Source organism: Diabrotica virgifera, chromosome 4 (genome assembly GCF_917563875.1).
Source record: "Diabrotica virgifera virgifera chromosome 4, PGI_DIABVI_V3a".
Lineage (NCBI taxonomy): Eukaryota > Metazoa > Arthropoda > Insecta > Coleoptera > Chrysomelidae > Diabrotica > Diabrotica virgifera.
In genome coordinates this window covers 177248680-177268577 of record NC_065446.1, presented here as the reverse complement: position 1 = coordinate 177268577, position 19898 = coordinate 177248680, and the positions used below count along the sequence as shown (strand labels likewise).

At 31.0% G+C, this 19898-nt stretch overlaps 1 protein-coding gene across 2 annotated transcripts; it reads right to left on the bottom strand.

Annotated features, from left to right (window-relative positions):
- Window positions 1-6031: 6031 nt before the first annotated feature.
- On the bottom strand, window positions 6032-15946 carry LOC126883262 (mpv17-like protein). Of its 2 annotated transcripts, XM_050648577.1 has the most exons (3): window positions 15793-15946; window positions 15634-15731; window positions 6032-6437 (listed from the first exon to the last, which is right to left on the bottom strand). In XM_050648577.1, the coding sequence occupies exons 1-3, from the start codon at window positions 15857-15859 to the stop codon at window positions 6054-6056; spliced, it is 549 nt and encodes a 182-aa protein (XP_050504534.1). In that variant the 5' UTR covers window positions 15860-15946; the 3' UTR covers window positions 6032-6053. The 2 variants fall into 2 exon arrangements, with proteins under 2 accessions (XP_050504534.1, XP_050504533.1); XM_050648576.1 differs by having other exon boundaries at window positions 15634-15944.
- Window positions 15947-19898: the final 3952 nt, after the last annotated feature.

The window sequence follows — 19898 nt, the reverse complement described above, 5'->3', positions numbered from 1 at the left end:
GCGAAACAGAAAGGGTAAAATCCTACCCTCGTTTTTAAACTAGGAGGAGTAATTCAAATTTACCGCGCTGTAATGCTTGTTTGTAATTGGTCCAACCGCATGCAACTTTACTCCATTAAATTATGAAATTTTGCCACTATTTACATTTATGAAATTTTAACACTTGACATTTATGAAATTTTAACACTTGACATTTAAAATTCAGACGTTAATTAAATTATATCGGCGATTTTTCATGTTTTCTGAGTTATTATAACTCAGAATGAATGAAAGAGTTATGATAACTCTTTAGCGACGTATTATTGTTAGTCTTATAAGTTGTCCGATAGTCCGATACTGATTACTGGATTACCATCGAAGGCCGACATGGTCAACCAAAAAAGGAGATGACATTATTGGGTGTGAATCTGTCTGTTGAGTTTACTCCTCATAGTTTGAATCTTTTCTCTAATTTATATGTTATAATTGGAGATCTATAAAAACTACACTTACTATTTTGACTATTATTAGCACAATTAAATACCCAACATTGATTTACCATTTTTGATAAAATTTGATATTAATACAAACAATGACAATGCCATTACAGAGATACATACAATATTGTTATATTTCGCCGCTACTTACGCTGGCATCACTTCAGGGTACCCCCACCATGGTCACGCACGGAGCGAATAGCAATGTTTCTATTTTACGGTATCCAGTGAGCACGTATAATTTGGAATAAATTCATTTTTTCATTAATGTGCGATTTTGGAAATAAATTTCAAAACAGGTTAATTTTTATTTTTAAATTATGATTTTAGGCATTACATATATCATACTAGTGACTTCCATCTGGACGTGATGACGTAATCGATGATTTTTTAAATGGGAATAGATTAGCGTCTCTTTGCAAAGACAATGACGTCGACTTTGCAAAGTAACAAGACACTTACTCAACACACACACTACACATTACACCTGAGTTAGTGATAAGTTATACAATTACGTGGCTAAAGGTTCTAGTTCTAAACCAAGGCCAGAATCAGAGAAAAAAGTCGTTTGATAGCTCAGTTGAACGGGGTTCAATAATTGAATTATTCTCTACATAGTAATACAAACATTAACATCATTATTTATAAAGGGTGTCCAAAAAATATTTTTTTAATTAAATTAATTGACACAAAAAAAGAATGTATGTAATTTATTTAATTCAAAATACATTTTACTGCTGTCAGAAATCAGAAAAAAAATATTTATATAAATGTATTAATATAATATATAATATTAAAATATAACAGTTCCACTTTCATGTTTAGTAATCTTTTTTCTGGCCAGTTGGTTGCTTAAACCAGTGCCAATAAAACATAAACACACACACACAGTAATCTTTTTTCTAATAGCACGTTTTGACAATGAACCTAGATTTTAATCCAACACATGTAAAATCGAATTTAACCTCTAAAATCGCTGTGCATCATACGTCAAAATGTTTCCTTGAAATAAAAAATATATTACTAATTTGGAAAATCTGGTTCTAATTTATTATATTTTGTTTCAGGTACGTAAAATGGAACAAATTTGCCAGCTTGAATAAAGGTAAATGTTATAAAGCGATGAAATAAATAAACAACAAGTTTTTGTTAGTTAGAGCTTATTTATGAAAAATTATATAAAAGAAAATATTATCTAAACTGATCTAGAGTGTCAAAGTACAGTTGTTAGTAGTTAGTCAGTAGCTATTTACATGTAAATGTCAACCTTAGGACAGTAATTCAAAAGTGTAACCAAATACTTATTACTGTTAAATACGTTACTGTTTCTGAAGTAGCTGTAGCTTCCTCGGTGAGTGTGTTAGTTGCAGACATGTTAGCAATGAACCTGGCTAGTTATATGCCACTCAATGCATCGGGGTGTAACGCCAATATCAAGTACGGTGGTCTAGCTATCTTTGTCCGTCGTGCGAGTGTGAGCGTATCTACCAAGAGGTGGGAGTAATGGAACGACACAAACACAGAGGCGGCGGTCATCATATGCTAGAGAAAGAAAGCTAAGCGCCGGTAGAGAGAGATAGATAGACCACCGACCCGAACTGCTCCGCGTTACGCTATTTTTCGGACCTGGCCTAATCTACTTGTAATTATATATATGGTTAGTTGTTGCTGTGAAAACTCATTGTTGACATTATTGCCACAAATTGGTCACATAGCCCTCGTAGTGATCCTTTATCAAGTTAACGTTGTCCAATTCTAAGTTCGCTGCATTGTACTGATAATGACCAACAGTCAGAAATACGTATTTACGGTTGCCTTCAATCTTCCTAGTTTGTTTTTTCCTTGTTTCTAAATGCCAAGTTCGTAGCCTTGTTGCAAGATATGCGTAGATATTTGGTCTTTTCAATATTTTTAGGTAATCCCCAATCTTTTTAGAGTTCTTTTATCTTCGGTGCTATATATTCCAGGTCTTCTCGCTTACCAGTACTGCCTGTTCCTCTACACATTGTAGGATAAATGCCTATCTGTTAAAGGTATTGTAATATCTCTCAAAGCTTGCTAGTTGGTATATTATCATATGCTTTTGAGAGATCCATAAATAGGATATGTGCTTTTAAGCCAACTGCTGATCTTTTATCTATTATCTGTGTTATATTCTATTGTGCATGATCTTCCGACTCTAAATCCGCATATCTTTTCTTCTTCTATAAACTCTGATTCTATTAGATTTCTATTTCTCCATAAAATTTGTTAATTGTGCTTCTGACTAATATACCTCTAAAATTCTGAGTCTATTTTGTTGTCCTTTTTTGTATGTGGACGATGTTTAAGCCATTTTTGGTTACGAACTTTCTAACCATTCAGACATTTGTTAAAGATGTCATGTCACAAAACATATGTAGGCAGGTTTATTGTTGATTTTTCAGATATTTCTCTGAGCAGAAAGAGCATATTTGGTGTGACAATTACACTATGCCTCTAGGGTCCGGTTTCACCAACAACAAATAAATCAATGAATAAATCAATGAATCTATTCGTGGAATAAAATTTACTAGACGTTTATATTTATATTTTATTTCAATATAATTTTGATAATTTAAAGTTAAACTGGCGAATTTACTTTCTTATAAATATTTACAGCGAGATTAACTTGCCAGTTTATTCGAAGAGTAAGTATTTATTTGATAAATAAGCAAAATAATTCTTATTTGACGTTAGTAAAATGGGGGAAATGTCAGTTTATTGGTCGAATAACTTTATTCATAGAATAAACTACTATTTGCCGTTGGTAAAACCGGTCATAGCACAGTATAAAGAGGGACAGTAGAACCACTCTCCGAAAAATTGGAAGTAAAATCTGTAGTCGCGCATGGCGACCGCGCAATATTCGCAGTCGCTTTTGCCCCACTCTCGCATTGCTAGTCGCATAGAAACGTACGAATTTTAACAGAGAAAACCACCACTGGTGAATTACCAATTGCGTACTGCCGGTATTACTTCTTGAGTTCAAAGCGCCGACAGAGGAGTGATTTTACTGTAGAACCTCAATATACTGTGGCCATAGGTACAATAAAGATAATGATCACTCAGGTCCAGCGGTTAAAGTAAGTGCCAAAAGTCTTATGGAAAGACAGAAAAATTGCTGGTGCTACAGTTGTAATATACCTCTAGGTACAATAAACATAATGGTTAATAAAGTTCAGGTATGTGAGAGACAAAGTCCTCGATTAAAGGATCAATTTAGGCATTTTCCCCAATATTGCGATTGGGTAATTCCGAGATAATTGAGAAAAAAACACTTATGCCAGTAAAGTACAAAAAAATATAGAAAGAGTTAAAATGTAGTATTTGAAGACCTTGTTTTTAAGACCTTAAAGGTATTGTTTCGGTATGAGTATAGGTACACTCAACGGTAAAGGTACGTAATATCAATAAAAATGTTAATTCAGATAACAAACGCAATATTTAAAATTTGTCCAATTCTTGGTTTTATTGGAACAACAAAGCGTTGTTCATCAATTCATTATTTTCGTAAGTTGAGCCAATGTATTACGTTTATTGAATGGATGAACATTCATTCTGTATACCATGATATCACTTTATTGATATTACGAACTCTGTTCATTGAGTCAACGAACACTATCCATTGAAACAACAACGTCGTTAATTGACCGACGAAGAATATTCGTTATGTCAATAACAGTGTTATTCCTCCTAACGTATTTCGTTTATTTCTACAATTATTTCCGTTCATTCCCACAATAAATACGGTTATTCTTACAAACAATTATATTCATTCTTACAATCAGTTTCGTTCATTCCTACTATGAACGTATTTTATATTAATAATTACTGAATGCATTAGCCCAATGTATGATATTAATTAATAATAATTTTTTAAATCCCCCTTTTTTGTCCTAAACCTAATGGACTTTACACTGTGTAATTTTTCATAATATGAGAAATCATATTATGATTTCACTTATACAGTGCGCTGGAATAAGTGAAACTCCCCCGCTTATTAACTTATTTATTTTTAGCACATAAGCAAAACGCTCGGGCAGGTCGATTTAAAAAAAAATAATCAAAGTATATTGTAACATCAATGTTTCGAACTTTACACTATCCCTCTTCAGGTGACAGGCATAACTTTGATTTTTTTAAATGGGAAAGTACATCATGTGACAGCTCATTTAAAAGCGTTTGAAATAGTGATTCCAAAAGTATATAACACTTTAATCCTTTTTGAGAGCGCAGGTGCAAAATTTCGACCGAATTCTTTTTAAACGCATTTATTTTTTTTTGGAATCCTGAGAAAACTAATAAGTATTTTTGAAAAATTTAAACGCAGAATAAAAGATTACATTATTACCGAGAGCTGAAAGTCCCTTAGAATAAACAAAAAGTTTCTTATGAATGGTATATTTGAAATTAAAAATCATACTAAATTTTCTCTTTTTCACCCCTGTGACTTACTAATTAGTTTTCTCAGGATTCGAAAAAAATTTAAAAAGAATTCGACCGAAATTTCACTATAATAGACACACGAAAACTTGCTTCTACTACGGACTACACTTGGAAACGAAATAAATTTATTATTCGGCACTTCGGCAGAGGTAACAGCATTGTTTAACAAAGAATTCTTTTTTAAACAATGGTAACACAGAGAAGCTAGGGGTATCACGATGAGGAAAAGCCGTTACATTTCAAATGGTCAAGCAAAATATTTATTGTCTCAACAACTACGTTTATTGTCACCATGAACGCATTGATTGTGGTTATTAAACGCAGTAGTAGATTGATTAATGCATTCGTTGTCACAACAATCAGTTTACATCTATACAATAATCATATATTACTCTATATTAACAACATTTGTACATTGTTTTAATGAAATTTGTACGTTGTCACGATAAACCAAGGTAATTGCTTGTCATCTACGAAATCAAGAAAGTGAGTTGCTGCCAGAATTAACATTATTTATTAAATATACGAAACTAAGTTATTGGCTGAATAAATTGTGTGTTATTGATTAATGTACTCTACTTATTTTCACAATTATTATTCAATCATTGTGACAATAACCAAATACATTCGTCAATGTCTAAAAGTTCGTTGAAACAAAAAATTAAATTGTTGTTACAACGAAATACTATTCAATAATCACTGTTAATCAATATTACGAACTAAATTTTTGTGAGTGTATTCGGTTGTACTCGGTATGAGTACAGTACAATGCAGACGATTCAAAGTACACAATAACAATGGCAGATTTTGTCCTCTGAGACAATGGCGTCGCTGTCTCTGTATTTATGCGCGATCTTTACCGCCAAATCAGAGTGGAAATACTGATTGTTACATATTATACTGTGGTCCCTCCATATTTTTATGCATTATTTTTTATCACAGAGTATAGTTTATTAGGCCAAAGAATTTTAAAGTTGAGAATTACGAATTTTCTGTTAGTTTGCTGAACCTTTATAATTATAGTTTGCCACATATTATGCTGTGATGAATCATATTTGCAGAAAAAAAAACATAATAAAACATAAAAAGACATTTTCTTTACGTCCTTTATTACATTACAACTTTTTGTTTACTCTCTTCTTTGCGGACATTCACTGTTTTCCAAATTAAATACGTATTCCAGAGCACAGCTACTGATTGCGTGACAAATACTTGATAGGGAATTGGAACGTAACTAAAATTGAGGGTTTGCACAAGCGGCCATATCTTGTAATTCGTCAATAAAATGCTAAAATATTTATTCTTCATTTCTTCTTTAGTCTGTTTCCATGAGTTACAGTTCACGTATACGTTCACACTTATCATGAATAGCGGTAAAAATATGAATGGGACAAAAATTAATTGGTCAATTAACATTTTCTTGATGCCCACATATTTGTTTTTTTCGTCTACGGTTAGTGCCAGAATTTTGAAAAATGATGATACAGTAGTTCCCTAAAAAATAAAGTTGCATTTATTTAAAACAAATGTAATATAGTTCTTCTACTCTAACTTTTCCCATGAGGTACGTACTTACGTACGTACGAAAATGAAACGTACCTACGTCGATGTGTAGATCATTTTATACGTACTGTCAGAGAGTCAGTGGTAATAATTAGGAAATGGCTATTATCCCGTGAGCGTATTTTATAAAGTTAATTATTGACGTGTTTAATATTTTTTCACTATTGAGGAGATTGATGGACTCAAAATTAAACAGCTTGAATACCATACAGACTATTACGAATATAAAGATAAATATAGAACGGTAATAAATAAATTAAAAAATAAGTCACAACAACAAAGTTACTATTATTAAGAAGATTGAATATTACCTAAGGTTGAGAAATACAAAACTATCGAGTGAATTACACCAGAAAAAAACAATTTTTAATATATCAAACCTTTGGGGAAACAATGGTACAAATGCAAATTTTTCACAAATTGATTTATCAACATTACGATATTACTAATACTTGTCTTTGTTTGGGGACCCAAAAATCAGTATTGTAACTCTTCCTTTATTCAAGTGAAATAATATATATTTTTTTATAAATATAAAACCAACTAAACTTTATTGATAAATAAATAAAACTTTATTGATAAAACCAAATAAACAGTAAATGCAAATAAATCAATAAACTGTCACTGCCATTGAAAATTCTTCTTGTTCTTCAAGTGCCGTCTCCTAATCGGAGGTGGGTTATCATCATCACTATCTTTACTCTATCCACCGCTGCTCTAAAGAGTTCTATAGAACTGCATCTAAACCAGTCCGTTAAATTCTTTAACCATGACACTCTCCTTCTTCCTATACTCCTTCTGCCTCTTATCTTTCCCTGTATTATCAGTCTTAGCATTTCATATCGCTGTCCCCTCATTACGTGTCCCAGATATTGTAACTTTCTTATTTTTATTGTGTTTATTATTTCGCAATCTTTACCCATTTCTCGCAGTACTTCCGTGTTCGTTTTCCTCTGTGTCCATGCTATTCTAGCTATTTTCATTGAACATTAGAAACGTCAAAATTCATAAGCTATCAAAGACATTCGATATTGTTTATCCTTGTTTAACTTATTGTGATTTCTATGGAAAAGCGGCTCAATTTTGCGATACTAGTTTCTGTGAAATAAAAAGAGGCCTAGTATAAAAAATAGTTCGTGAATAATTTCGTGCATGGGAGAAGTTAGAGTCGAAGTACATATTTCTGCGGGATTTATTAAAACACTGACGATTTTATAAAAAAAAAATAAACTGAGACGTCATATGTCATATTTAGTCGTATGCTTCTTTTCATGAGCATTTTTCAGTGCGTCACAAATGACAGAAAAAAAGGTATTTAAGTCCGTGATATTCTTTTTCTCATGATCATCTTTCAGTGCGTCACAGTTTTTCGATTTCTTTCTAACGCATTAAATTGTATGTGACAGAAAAAAAGGCACGTCGGTGATTACATTTCGTCGGTGACATTTTTATAACATTTATTCTAGTTATTCTAGTTGTCGATAGATGGCGCCATAATAAAAAAATATTTTTTTTTACTTAGATAATAATATTACAAATATAATCTGTATAATTTATAAGACTATACAAATCAAAGAAAATACCATTTTATAAATGCAAGAAACACATTTGATTTGTTTTTATTCCAAATTGAAAATAAAATGTGACAACTGTCAGATTTAACTAAAATGTCGTGTTAGAATAAATGTCATAAATGTGTATTATCACGGACTTACCCTTTTTCCTATCATTTGTTACGCACTGAAAAATGATCATGAAAAGGACAATAATATACATTTTAGTGACATGACATTTTAGTTGAATCTGACAGTTGTCACATTTTATTTGCAATTTAAAAAACAAATCATTTGTGTTTATTGCATTTATAAAATGGTATTTTCTTTGATTTGTATAGTCTTATAAATTGTTCAGATTATATTTGTAGATATATTATATAATTTGCAAATTATTTTATTTTCGATTATGGCGCCATCTATTGACAACTAAATAAATGTTATAAATGTCACCGACGAAATGTAATCACCGACGTGCGTTTTTTTCTGTCACATACAATTTAATGCGTTAGAAAGAAATCGAAAAACTGTGACGCACTGAAAGATCCTCATGAGAAAAAGCATACATTTTTATTCGCAGCCACAAAAATCAAAGAGATTGTTTATCACAATAAACAAGAAACTGAATAATGAATAAAATTCACTCTACCAGAACCACTAAGAAATAAAAAAACTGGCACTCAGGGGAGTGAGAAGTGAAAACTGTGTTGTATCTCAGGCTCTTACTTCGCAAGCTCCTTTCGGTACACACTCTATCCCTCCTTCGACCATTATAACTTCCGTCGAACGTATACGCAATTCAGTTCAATATAGTATATAAATTACTAATATCCGACTTGGCGATGACGGTCGCGAGTTCAATGCTTTTTTCCCATCCAAAAAGAAATGCTATACCTATATTATATACGCGTTACGTGCGTTCAATACTATTATATATTATACATACACATAATATAATAATATATATACATACAGAATTTATTTCAGCGAAGCGATGACGGTCGCGAATTCAATGCTTTTTCCCAATCCAAAAAGTGCACAACGTCGCTAAAGAAGTTTTTACTTCAAAAACTTTCAAATAAAGAGGTAAAGACAAATACTCCAGTCGAAGTAACATTATTACAATCTGTTCACTGATAGAACATTGAGTAACGTAATTCTAACCTAATCTAACTACATTTTTCCAAGCTAAAAGCGGTATTTCTTTAGTTTATATCAGCATATCGCCTATTAACATTACAATTAACGTGTACACTACTGCACTATGCGCACTACACTAGCTCATATGGTTTAGTTCTTTTGACTCGTCTGGTTCTTTGGCTCGTGTTGTCAAGTAGCTGGAGTGTTTCAACATTCACGTGACGATGGAGCCTATCTTCGTGGTTCCGGGAAAGTTTAGAGATAGTCTGTCTAATGGTGTCAATTCCCAGATCATTATGGATGTTACTGCTTCTAATGTACCAAGGGGCGTCAACGATGTTTTTTAGTACCTTGTTCTGGAAGCTTTGAATTATTTGTAGGTACATTTACTTTCGCTAGTGCAACCCCATAGTTCTTTGCCATAACTCCAAACAGGCTTGAGGATTTCATTGTAGAGTAGCAAATTTTTATGAATTGATAATTTGGAGTCACGTCCTAGCAACCAATACATTTTTTTATATCTGATTCCAAGCTCCTGTCTTTTCTCTTTATAGTGTTGTTTTCCATCTTAGTCTTGCATCAAGAGTGATACCCAGATATTTTGCAGTATTCTCATATGAAACCTGGATATCATTTATTCTGATTGGTATGTATTGTCTCCTTTTATTAGTAAAATGAATATGTATCGATTTTATTTCATTCAGCTTCATTCTTTATGCTTTAGTCCATTTATCTATCTGATCTAAGGAGCTCTGAAAGCTCTGTACTGCTTCTTGATGATTATTTCCAACAGAGATAATTGCCGTGTCATCTGCAAATATGGCAATATTATTTTGATGCAGTTGAGTGATATCTCTGGTGTATAAAATGTACAGAAATGGTCCAAGGATAATTCTTCGTGGAACACCAGCTCTAATCTGTCTCAATTCAGTGTATACTTCCCCCTGCTTTACGTACCCTTCCTTAAGTATATGTCTGATATACAGTGATGAGCGCGCTAATAACCGGCAAAATAATGCAAAAGGTGGAAAACATAATACATTGTGAAGTAAAAAGAGATGAAACTATCAGAAGTGGAAATTATCGATATAAACGTATAAATTAACATTACATAGTTTCCCACCGTTAGACGTATCGGAGGAGTATGACAACTGTCACTGTGACAGGAGAATTTTTTAAAATACTCCTGTCACAGACGTTTAAAGGTGGGAAACTATGTAATGTAATGTTAATTTATACGATAATTTCCAACTCTACTAGTTTCATCTCCTTTTATTACACAATGTATTATGTTTTACATCTTTTGCGTTATTTTGCCGGTTATTAGCGCGCTCATCTTTGCGTATGATTCTAAAAGTTTAGCGTACTATTCTGGCAGGTGATATATTTGTCACATACTTTTTCTGCTACTATTTTAGCTCCTCCAGTGGCTGTACCAGTTTTGCTTTATTTATTTGTTTTTGTATTTCTTTCGCGGTTGGGCATCTTATGCTTCCCTCCGACTTCCCTTGCCTCTCCGCTACATTCTCCTCCTCACTTTTTTCATTTGCTTCGTCGTTTATGTTTTCTTGATTCAGTGTTTTGTTGAAATGTTCTTGCCATGTTTACCTATTTTTATGGGATCATGCTCAATTCTTCCTTCAATTATCCCTCATTCCTCTTACTTTGGGTCTCCCTTTAGTGTTAAATGATTTTCTTTTTGATATAGAACTGCTTTAATTTGTTATTGCACCCGTCATGTTCTATTTCTTCTAGTTTTCTGTTTAGCCAGTTGTTCTTTTTTGAAATTATACTTCTTTACGATCGAGGATGAAATTTTATACTTGCCTGGCGCATGCGCAGACAGACAGTATGTAGTTCGTTGCTTATCTTTCAAATTATGAATGTATCAGCGCAAATAAGTCATTAAAAGAATATATTAGTGTTTTTAGTAAATGTATTATTAACATTATTATTTTTGTGTCTTTGGATTTGTCTTCCTCGGGAATAAAATATTTTATAATAATAGTAAGTATATTTACTTTAAATTATAAAGTATTTTTTCACTTGGTCTATTGAATTTGTCAGTATGTATGAGAAATCTTGTAAGCTGTCAAAGCAAAGGGAGTTTGGCTCGGCGGTAGCGCGTTCGACCGGAGATCGAGAGGTCCCTGGTTCAATTCCGTGTGTTATCTAACTTTTTTTTATTTTTAGTATTGTTTTAGTAAAAATTTTTTGAAAGTAGTAAGTAAAAATTAGTTTAATCTTTAAATACAAATAACCTGTTGAAAGTATATTTATTTCGTTGAAATCATGTAATAGAAGTATAACTTCTTACGTGCGTACAAGGTACACACACATTCTTTTTTTCTTCTTATATTTGGCGTTAGCATTTTTCCTTACCGTTATATTATATTTTATATTATTATTATACATACGTAGTGTAACATATTGTTTTCACCGATGTTTACACTTGCTATTAAATATTTATTTATATATTGTCTTAGTCATTTAATAATGTTGGCGGCACTCTGCCAAAACGTAGGTGGTCTTTTCCATTAGGAGTTGTAAATTTTATCTATCGTTGCATTCGCTGATACTGTTCCATTTCTAGTTTCATTTTTCTTTGTAAAATATATTACACATTAGTTATGACACAACGTAACACTTTAAACTCTGACGGCAAGTAAAATATATTGCAGGAAGATCCTTTCCGAATCAACTCTTTTTAGAATTTTTGAAACTGATCCAAATAATAAATTCTGATATTAAAGCGAATTTTGATGAAATATTTTTATATTCTTAAAAGTCACTCATCCATCATCATTGACTTTATAATGGACTGGATGTACATTATTTCGTGTTAATGCATAGATTCAAACAAAGACATATTTGTTTGTAGTCTAAAAATTACGAACAATTGAAAATATTAACAAAAGGAAATTCTTAACAATAAACAAAATAAATAATAAACAAAATAAAAACAAAAGTAAGATAAAAATATAAGTTTATAAAAAATGCTTTCTCTGTTTGATATAATTTACTTCTGATTTTGTTAAGAGGGTAGGTGCAAATATTTTACGGCTATACCTACTTTTTCTTTCTTTACACGGCAAAGTACGTGTAGTAAAATTCTCACTGGTATGGATATGTACATAAACATTACTTTTGACAATAACATTGTCACCATTAACTTAGATATATGACTTTCGAATGTTCTTGGATAACTGTTACTTGTGTAATCGCTTAAATTATTTATTCAGTTAATTAATATGATAATTTTTTCACTAGCTATATATTCAGGGATTATAATAATTTATATAGGTACTATGCAATTAAAACTAATACTTAATCGAGAAAAGAGGAAAAGTGATTAAATTATTTTTTTAATAATGTATTGTTCCTATGATACGCTTAGATTTTTGAACATCTTTAACAACAAAATACTTGGATCACAGTATATATTCTGCTGTAATCTCTGCTTGGGATCTTCCATAAATAATAAACAATAAATTACTTTTTATTAATTTTACGTCTCAAATCAATTATTTATCAAATACACTCTCAATATTATTTAATAAACAACTCAAAATATTCCTGAAGCCGTGTCAAAAATCTAAAATTTTCACTATCTTGTCAGCACATTCTGTTCGTCTGAGTGCGTTGTATGACAAAGATAGCGAATGTTCGATTTGGAAAATATTACCACGGACATTGTGTTAATTTTTTTCGAATCCTGAAAAAACTAATAAATATTTTTGAAAAATTTAAACGCAGAATGAAATATTAAATTATTACCGCGGGCTGAAAGTCCCTCAGAATAAATAAAGGTTTTTTTTATTGAGATATTTGAAATTAAAAATCACACTAACTTTTCTCTTAGTTTTTCACCCCTGTAACTTATTAAAATAAACATTATAGCAGTTTTCAGGGAGTTTCGGCCTTCTAATAACGTAATCTTTCATTCTGCGTTTAAATTTTTCAAAAATACTTATTAGTTTTCTCAGGATTCGAAAAAAATGAATCCCATTTACGATAGTTTGCACCGATCCCCTTAATAGAGGTATCCAAAGAGTTGAAGAAAATTAAAAAGAAAAAAGTGGCGTAGGTACCGATGAAAATTATAATAGTAATTGGCTTTACATTACTGCCTTGAAAGCTTTTGATTCCTACACTGATACCAAATCAAACTGAATCAAACAGAAGTAAGACTTACACATCCCTTGAGTCTTGGACCTAGGCGCCAACCAAAACTCTAAAAAAGACGCCAACCTAAACTCTAAACAAAGGCGCCCGACACCCCACTCCTAAGCTTTTTACGTAAAACTTTTTTGAAATCCTAATCAGCTCTTTATTTTTTTACAATCAAGAATTTGAACATCTTAGAGGTAATTTTACATTTACAATGAGTTGAAATATATATATTTTATCACATAATTATTTATCATATTAATTTTCATCTTCCGCATCGGCACCGTACAACTCTAAAAAGAGTTGCACACTTAGTCCAGAGAAATAAGGTTTTTCTCGTGACACATCCCCCTCCAGGCCGAAACCAAATTTTTTGAGTAGTATGGACATCTATATTATTAACCTATATGTTTCCTGCAGCCGATTTTGATGATATACATAGTTATAAACAAATGAAGATCGAAAAACGGTAAATTATCGCTTTTTTCGTCTATTACCAAAAAGTTAAGCACTTTAAACAAATTTGAGAGTAAGAAACTCATAAATCGTATAAAAAACTTCAATATGGCATTCGCTGAATATGTCCAACTTTATCGGTTGCTTAGAAAATTGCAAAATAAATCATAAATATTGAGTTTTTATAAATATTCGTAACTTAGGTAAAAATTAACTTAGAATCTTCTTATTACGCGGAATGTCGAGACTTCTTGTACTTAAATTATATTTTAAATTTCAAAGCAATTGGTCAAATAGTTTAAAAGTTATTTAATTTATTTTTCCCAAATTCATTTTTTTTGCAACACTATAAGTCAGAAAATTATGAGGTTACAATAATACTTCGGACAGTTTATGAAAGAAGAACATTTATACTATTACCTTAATTAAAAATAAATGACAAAAAATAATTTTAAACAGTGTTAAATTATTTTGCAAGAACATGTCCATTTTTTGCTTACTTATAAACAATTAGAATAACTTTTTAACCGTTACCCGTAGAAAAATTATTTTTTCATATTTAGAAAGACTGAATTTTTATACACATTTAGAAAGAAAAACAACTGTTCTAGGACATTTAGGGACAAAGTTAGCCCCCCCATTTTTTTAATTCACATGTTTTTGCAAAATTATTTTGCAATATATATAATTATTTTTTGTCATTCTTTTTAAATTAAATTAATACTGTAAATTTTCTTCTTTCATAAACTATCCAAAATATTACTGTAACTTCATCATTTTCTGACTTACAGTGTTGCAAAAAAAATTAATTTTGGATAAACAAATTAAATAACTTTTAAACTATTTGACCAATTGCTTTGTAATTTAGGGTGTAATTTAAGCACCATAAGTCTCAGCATTCCATGTAATAAGAAGGTTCTAAGTTAATTTTTACATAAGTTATGAATATTTATAAAAACTCAAAATTTATGATTTATTTGGCAATTTTCTAAGTAACCAATAAGGATAGACATATTCAGCGAACGCCATATTGAAGTTTTTTATACGGTTTATGAGTTTATTACTATAAAATTTGTTTAAAATGCCCAATTTTTTAGTAAGAGACGAAAAAAGCGAAAATTTACCGTTTTTTGATCTTCATTTGTTTATAACTATGTATATCATCAAAATCGGCTGCAGGAAACATATAGGTTATTATTATAGATGACCATATTACTCGAAAAATTTGGTTTCAGCCTGGAGGGGGATGTGTCACCAACACGATATTTTTTTCCCTATTTCTCTGAACTAACTTGGTTTCAGTAAATCAGCAATAGTTATTATTACTGAGATTCTTCAATATGGAGTTCGGCAGTTAATGTAGAAGAAGCACCATACGTTGCTCTATGTTGGATCAACACTTTTACCATTTTTTTTTATCTTTTTATAAATAATAAGAGCATGTAAATAATTTAAAATAATTTACAAGTAATTAGAGAATCTCTATAAATAATAAGAGTAGCAACTTTTCTTTTATTATTGTTCATCGTGAGAAAACGTGAGAGTATGCGAAAACTGATTAAGTGGACACGCATCTGAGAGTATATTGTGCGAGCACTATCTGATAGGTGCTCTCAAGTGCTGTCTGATAGCAAAAATTCCTGAGAGTGCTCTCACATAGACATACACCTGAGTGCAGATGTCTCAAGCTACTCTCAGAAAAACTCTCACGGGGACACGTAGCATTATAAAATAAACGTAGTTTGATACCATTAATATATTAATATGTATATTAAACACTAGTAAAATAATGACTACATATTACTTACAATTATAGTTGCACCTAGGACACCAACTCGTACAGTTCTAATATAATCTACCTCCCGAAATTTCTTTTTATTAATAAATACTTGTCCTATTAGATCTCCTGTAACCAGTAAACCAGATACTTGAAAAGCTTGACTTACTAAGAGTGGATTTTTGAATACCTGTTCCACAATTTTCAGAAACGCCATGTGACTGAGTATGACTGACTATATATACATAATTTTTCATAAATTATTATTTCAATAGGATGTACCAAACACAGGGTATTTTGACAATTTAGTGATGTATTAATTTTATGACAGATGTTTCATTTTATTGAGAGGTACTTCTTCTTCTTTTTTGTTTTTGGTTTCGCTGCAAGGCGATTACCAGCACGATTTATAAGCGATCTTGACGTAGTCTGGCTCTAAGCCATACCAAAATCGCTGACTATGTTCTTGTAAGGAAGCTTTTGATGAGGTGTGATGATTATAATTAAATGAGATTAATTGGGTCAGGTTCAGTATGATTAAAAATTAAAACATAAATTAAATGACAAATAGCAACATAATATAACACGGATACATATAAACAGTTGAGCCTTGCAATTTGTAAGCTTATTTTGTTAATTTCTAGAAAACGCATTGCAGTTTATAAGCTTATTTGGTTAATTGCAAGAAAACGCATAATTACATTGACTGATTCTTCCGTTAAAGAACTTAGAATATTGTATATAGAGAGCGGTGTTTTGAAGTTCATGGAAATAAATTTTGTGTATATATCAAAATTAGGAATCACATTAATCGGGCATTCAAAAAAGATGTGGTTTAGATCCTCGAGACGACCACATTCACAAAAAGGATTATCTTTTATATTCATTTTATACAGATGTTGTTTTGTTAAACAATGGCCTGTGCGCATTCTAATGATGGTGGTAGTGTGTCTTCTATTTCTATATGGAAAATTTGAATACCAAGGTTTTGTAGGAAAGAAGTCTTGAATTGTTTTAAACGGGTAAAACCGTAAAACTGATGACCTTGACAATAAGTGAATTGATCGTTTTGTGGGTCATCTACTTAAAAAGATATGACGTCGTCGATATTTTTTGTAAATGACAATATTTTTTACCAAAAATCTATTGCTTTAACTTTACCACATGTCATATGTACATAATATATTGTGCAACAAGTGCAGAAAGGTACTAATTTCTTGTTTTGACTTTGAAAAGTTGCGCATGCATGCATGCAAAACTTAACTTAACTTTTTTTGGTTTTAGGACCAAACTTCACAATCCAATAGGTTCCCATGACGCATTAATAACTGCAAATTTAGCGTCCAAGGCTTCCCTACTAAAATAAAAAGAATAAAAAATACTCTTGTAATTTTTACACTTTTTTGTTTGTATTGCTTAAATTGTTTCCAAACGGCCTTTTTCAAAACCAATTTATATTTTTTCTCAGAATTTTGGATCATCTGATCATCGGCAAAAAATGATAAATTTTGTAAATATTTGACTGTATAAAGTAAGTGAAAAGTTATACAGGGTGTACCGAAAAGATTGGTCATAAATTATACCACACAATCTGGGATCAAAAATAGTTCGATTGAACCTAACTTACCTTAGTATAAATGTGCTCATAAAAAAAGTTACAGCCCTTTGAAGTTACAAACTGAAAATCGATTTTTTTCAATATATCGAAAACTATTAGAGATTTTTTATTGAAAATTAACATGGGGCATTCATATGGCAGGAACATCTTAAAACAAAATTATAGTGAAATTTGTCCACCCCATAAAAATTTTATGGGGGTTTTGTTCCCTTAAACCCCCCCAAACTTTTGTGTACGTTCCAATTAATTCATTATTGTGGTGGCATTAGTTAAACACAACGTTTCTAAAACTTTTTTGCCTCTTGGTATTTTTTAGATAAGCCAGTTTTTATAGGGATGCGGCTTCTTTTTTAATATGTTTACATAAAAATTTTATGGGGCTTTTGTTCCTTTAAAACCTTCCTTTTGTTGCTTAAAAAAAACAGAAACCGTTAAGAAGACGAATAACCTCCGAGAGGATGAATCGCGTTTTAGTATTACCGTAATGGAAAAAAAAAAAACAAAAAAAAGATAAATAAATAACAAAAAAAAATAAAAAAGAAAAAAAAAATAATAATTCAATATAAAACATGAATAATATAATGAAAAATAGAAGTAAAATGTGTAAATGTATAATAATAATATATGATGATATTGTAATGTATAAATAGGGAAGGAAAATAAACATAGAGTAGTTAAAATTAATGTAAAAATGAGCAAAATCTGTTAGATGGGCGAATTGACCCTAAGGTCCGCAGTCAAGGAAAAAAAACCTCAAATGTTTGTGTACGTTCTAATTAAACTATTATTGTGGTACCATTAGGTAAACACAGTGTTTTAAAACTTTTTTGCCTCTTAATCTTTTTTTGATGTCACCTTTTATCGAGATGTGGCTTCTTTTTCAAAATATACCTAATAAAGTAAATTATAAATAAATTTTCAAATTATTAACAGCTCTCTATAATCGTACTTAGCCATATACAAATATGTGGTGGATTCGACAAATATTCAAAATATTTCGGTAAACACTGGCTTATCGAAAAAGTACTAAGAGGCAAAAAAGTTTTAAAAATATTGTGTTTACCTAATAGTGCAACAATAATAATCTAATTGGAACGTACACAAAAGTTTGGGGGGTTTAAGGTAACAAAACCCCCGTAAAATTTTTATGGGATGCACAAATTTCACTTTAATTTTTTTTAAAGATGTTGCTACTATAAGAATGCCACATGTCCATTTTCAATAAAAAATCTCTAACGAGTTTTCGATATATGAAAAAAAATCGTTTTTCAGTTTGTAACTTCACAGGGCTGTAACTTTTTTGTGTGCACTATTGTATATAGGTAAGTGAGGTTCAATCAACCTAATTTTGACCCCAGAATCTGTGGTATAATTTATGACCAATCTTTTCAGGACACCCTGTATATTAAAATGTGTAAAAGTATTTTATTTCCTTAGCTAAGCGCTTTCGACCAAATTGCCATCATCGGAACTAATGGTCAATGTATATAAAAAGAAGTACCACTACTTAAAGGTGTATGCGTGAGCATCATATTGAATATTAGAATTCTAATTATTGTATTACATTACAGTATGTAAAATGCTTAAGTTGTTGTCACTTGTGCACCTCCGGAACAGGAAGAAAAGTAAAAAAAAACAGCTATGAGAATTACCTATTTCACGCTTAGATTATATTTTAAATAGCATTCAACAAGACCCCAGCCGTGATAAAGTGCTATATTTGTGAAAAAAATACCATTTATGAGTTTATTATACAATAATAATATACAGTGATGAGCGCGCTAATAACCGGCAAAATAGCACAAAAGATAGAAAACGTATTAAGTTGTGAGATAAAAAGAAATGAAACTAGTCGAGCTGGGAAATTTAGCGATACATAACTTATAAAACATTATATTGATTGTTTCCCACCTTAAGACGTATCGGACGTGTTTGGCAACTACTACTGTCACAGTTTTAGTTGACATACTCTGATACGTGTAAAGATGGGAAACAATCAATATAATAGGCCGTTTCAGAATTTTGACGTTTATGTCACCACTGCGCGCTGGGAGGAAATAAGTGTATTCGCAGAGACAGTCAGGGACTAGTCGACGACAAGCCATGACTAAAAGTCCGCGTCAGGCTCCGCGAACGAACGTATTTTATTTGTTTATATTTTTTGACATTGTGTTTCTTAAATTTTTTACCACTTTAATAGTTTTTTAGTTGTATTTTGAGAACATTGTGTTGTTGATTTTGTGTAGTTTTTAGTTGTAGAAGTACTTGAACGACTTTATTTAGTTTTAAACAGTGAATAAATAAAGATAAGTGATTACATATTTTCGAAAGTTGTTGGCAGACAATATACAGATGTTGTTTGTAGGTATACTAGTTGGTTATTTAGCATTATTATAGGAAATTTTATAGCTTTATTATTAAATTTATCCATTTTTTTTGTCTCTCAGATCATAACTCATTTAGTTCAGTTAGTTTTCTGCCTAAAATGTAGCACTGATGGTAACCAAAAAACTGAACTTTTTTACGATTATTTCGCATTACACACTTCAAAACACAACAGAAATGAAGCATATTATGAAGTATTACAGTAAAAATGTTAAATTAATCCTTGTACAAAACAAAATTGCAAATAAAAGCAACTAAAATGATCTAAACCACATTAAGAACAAGAACTGATA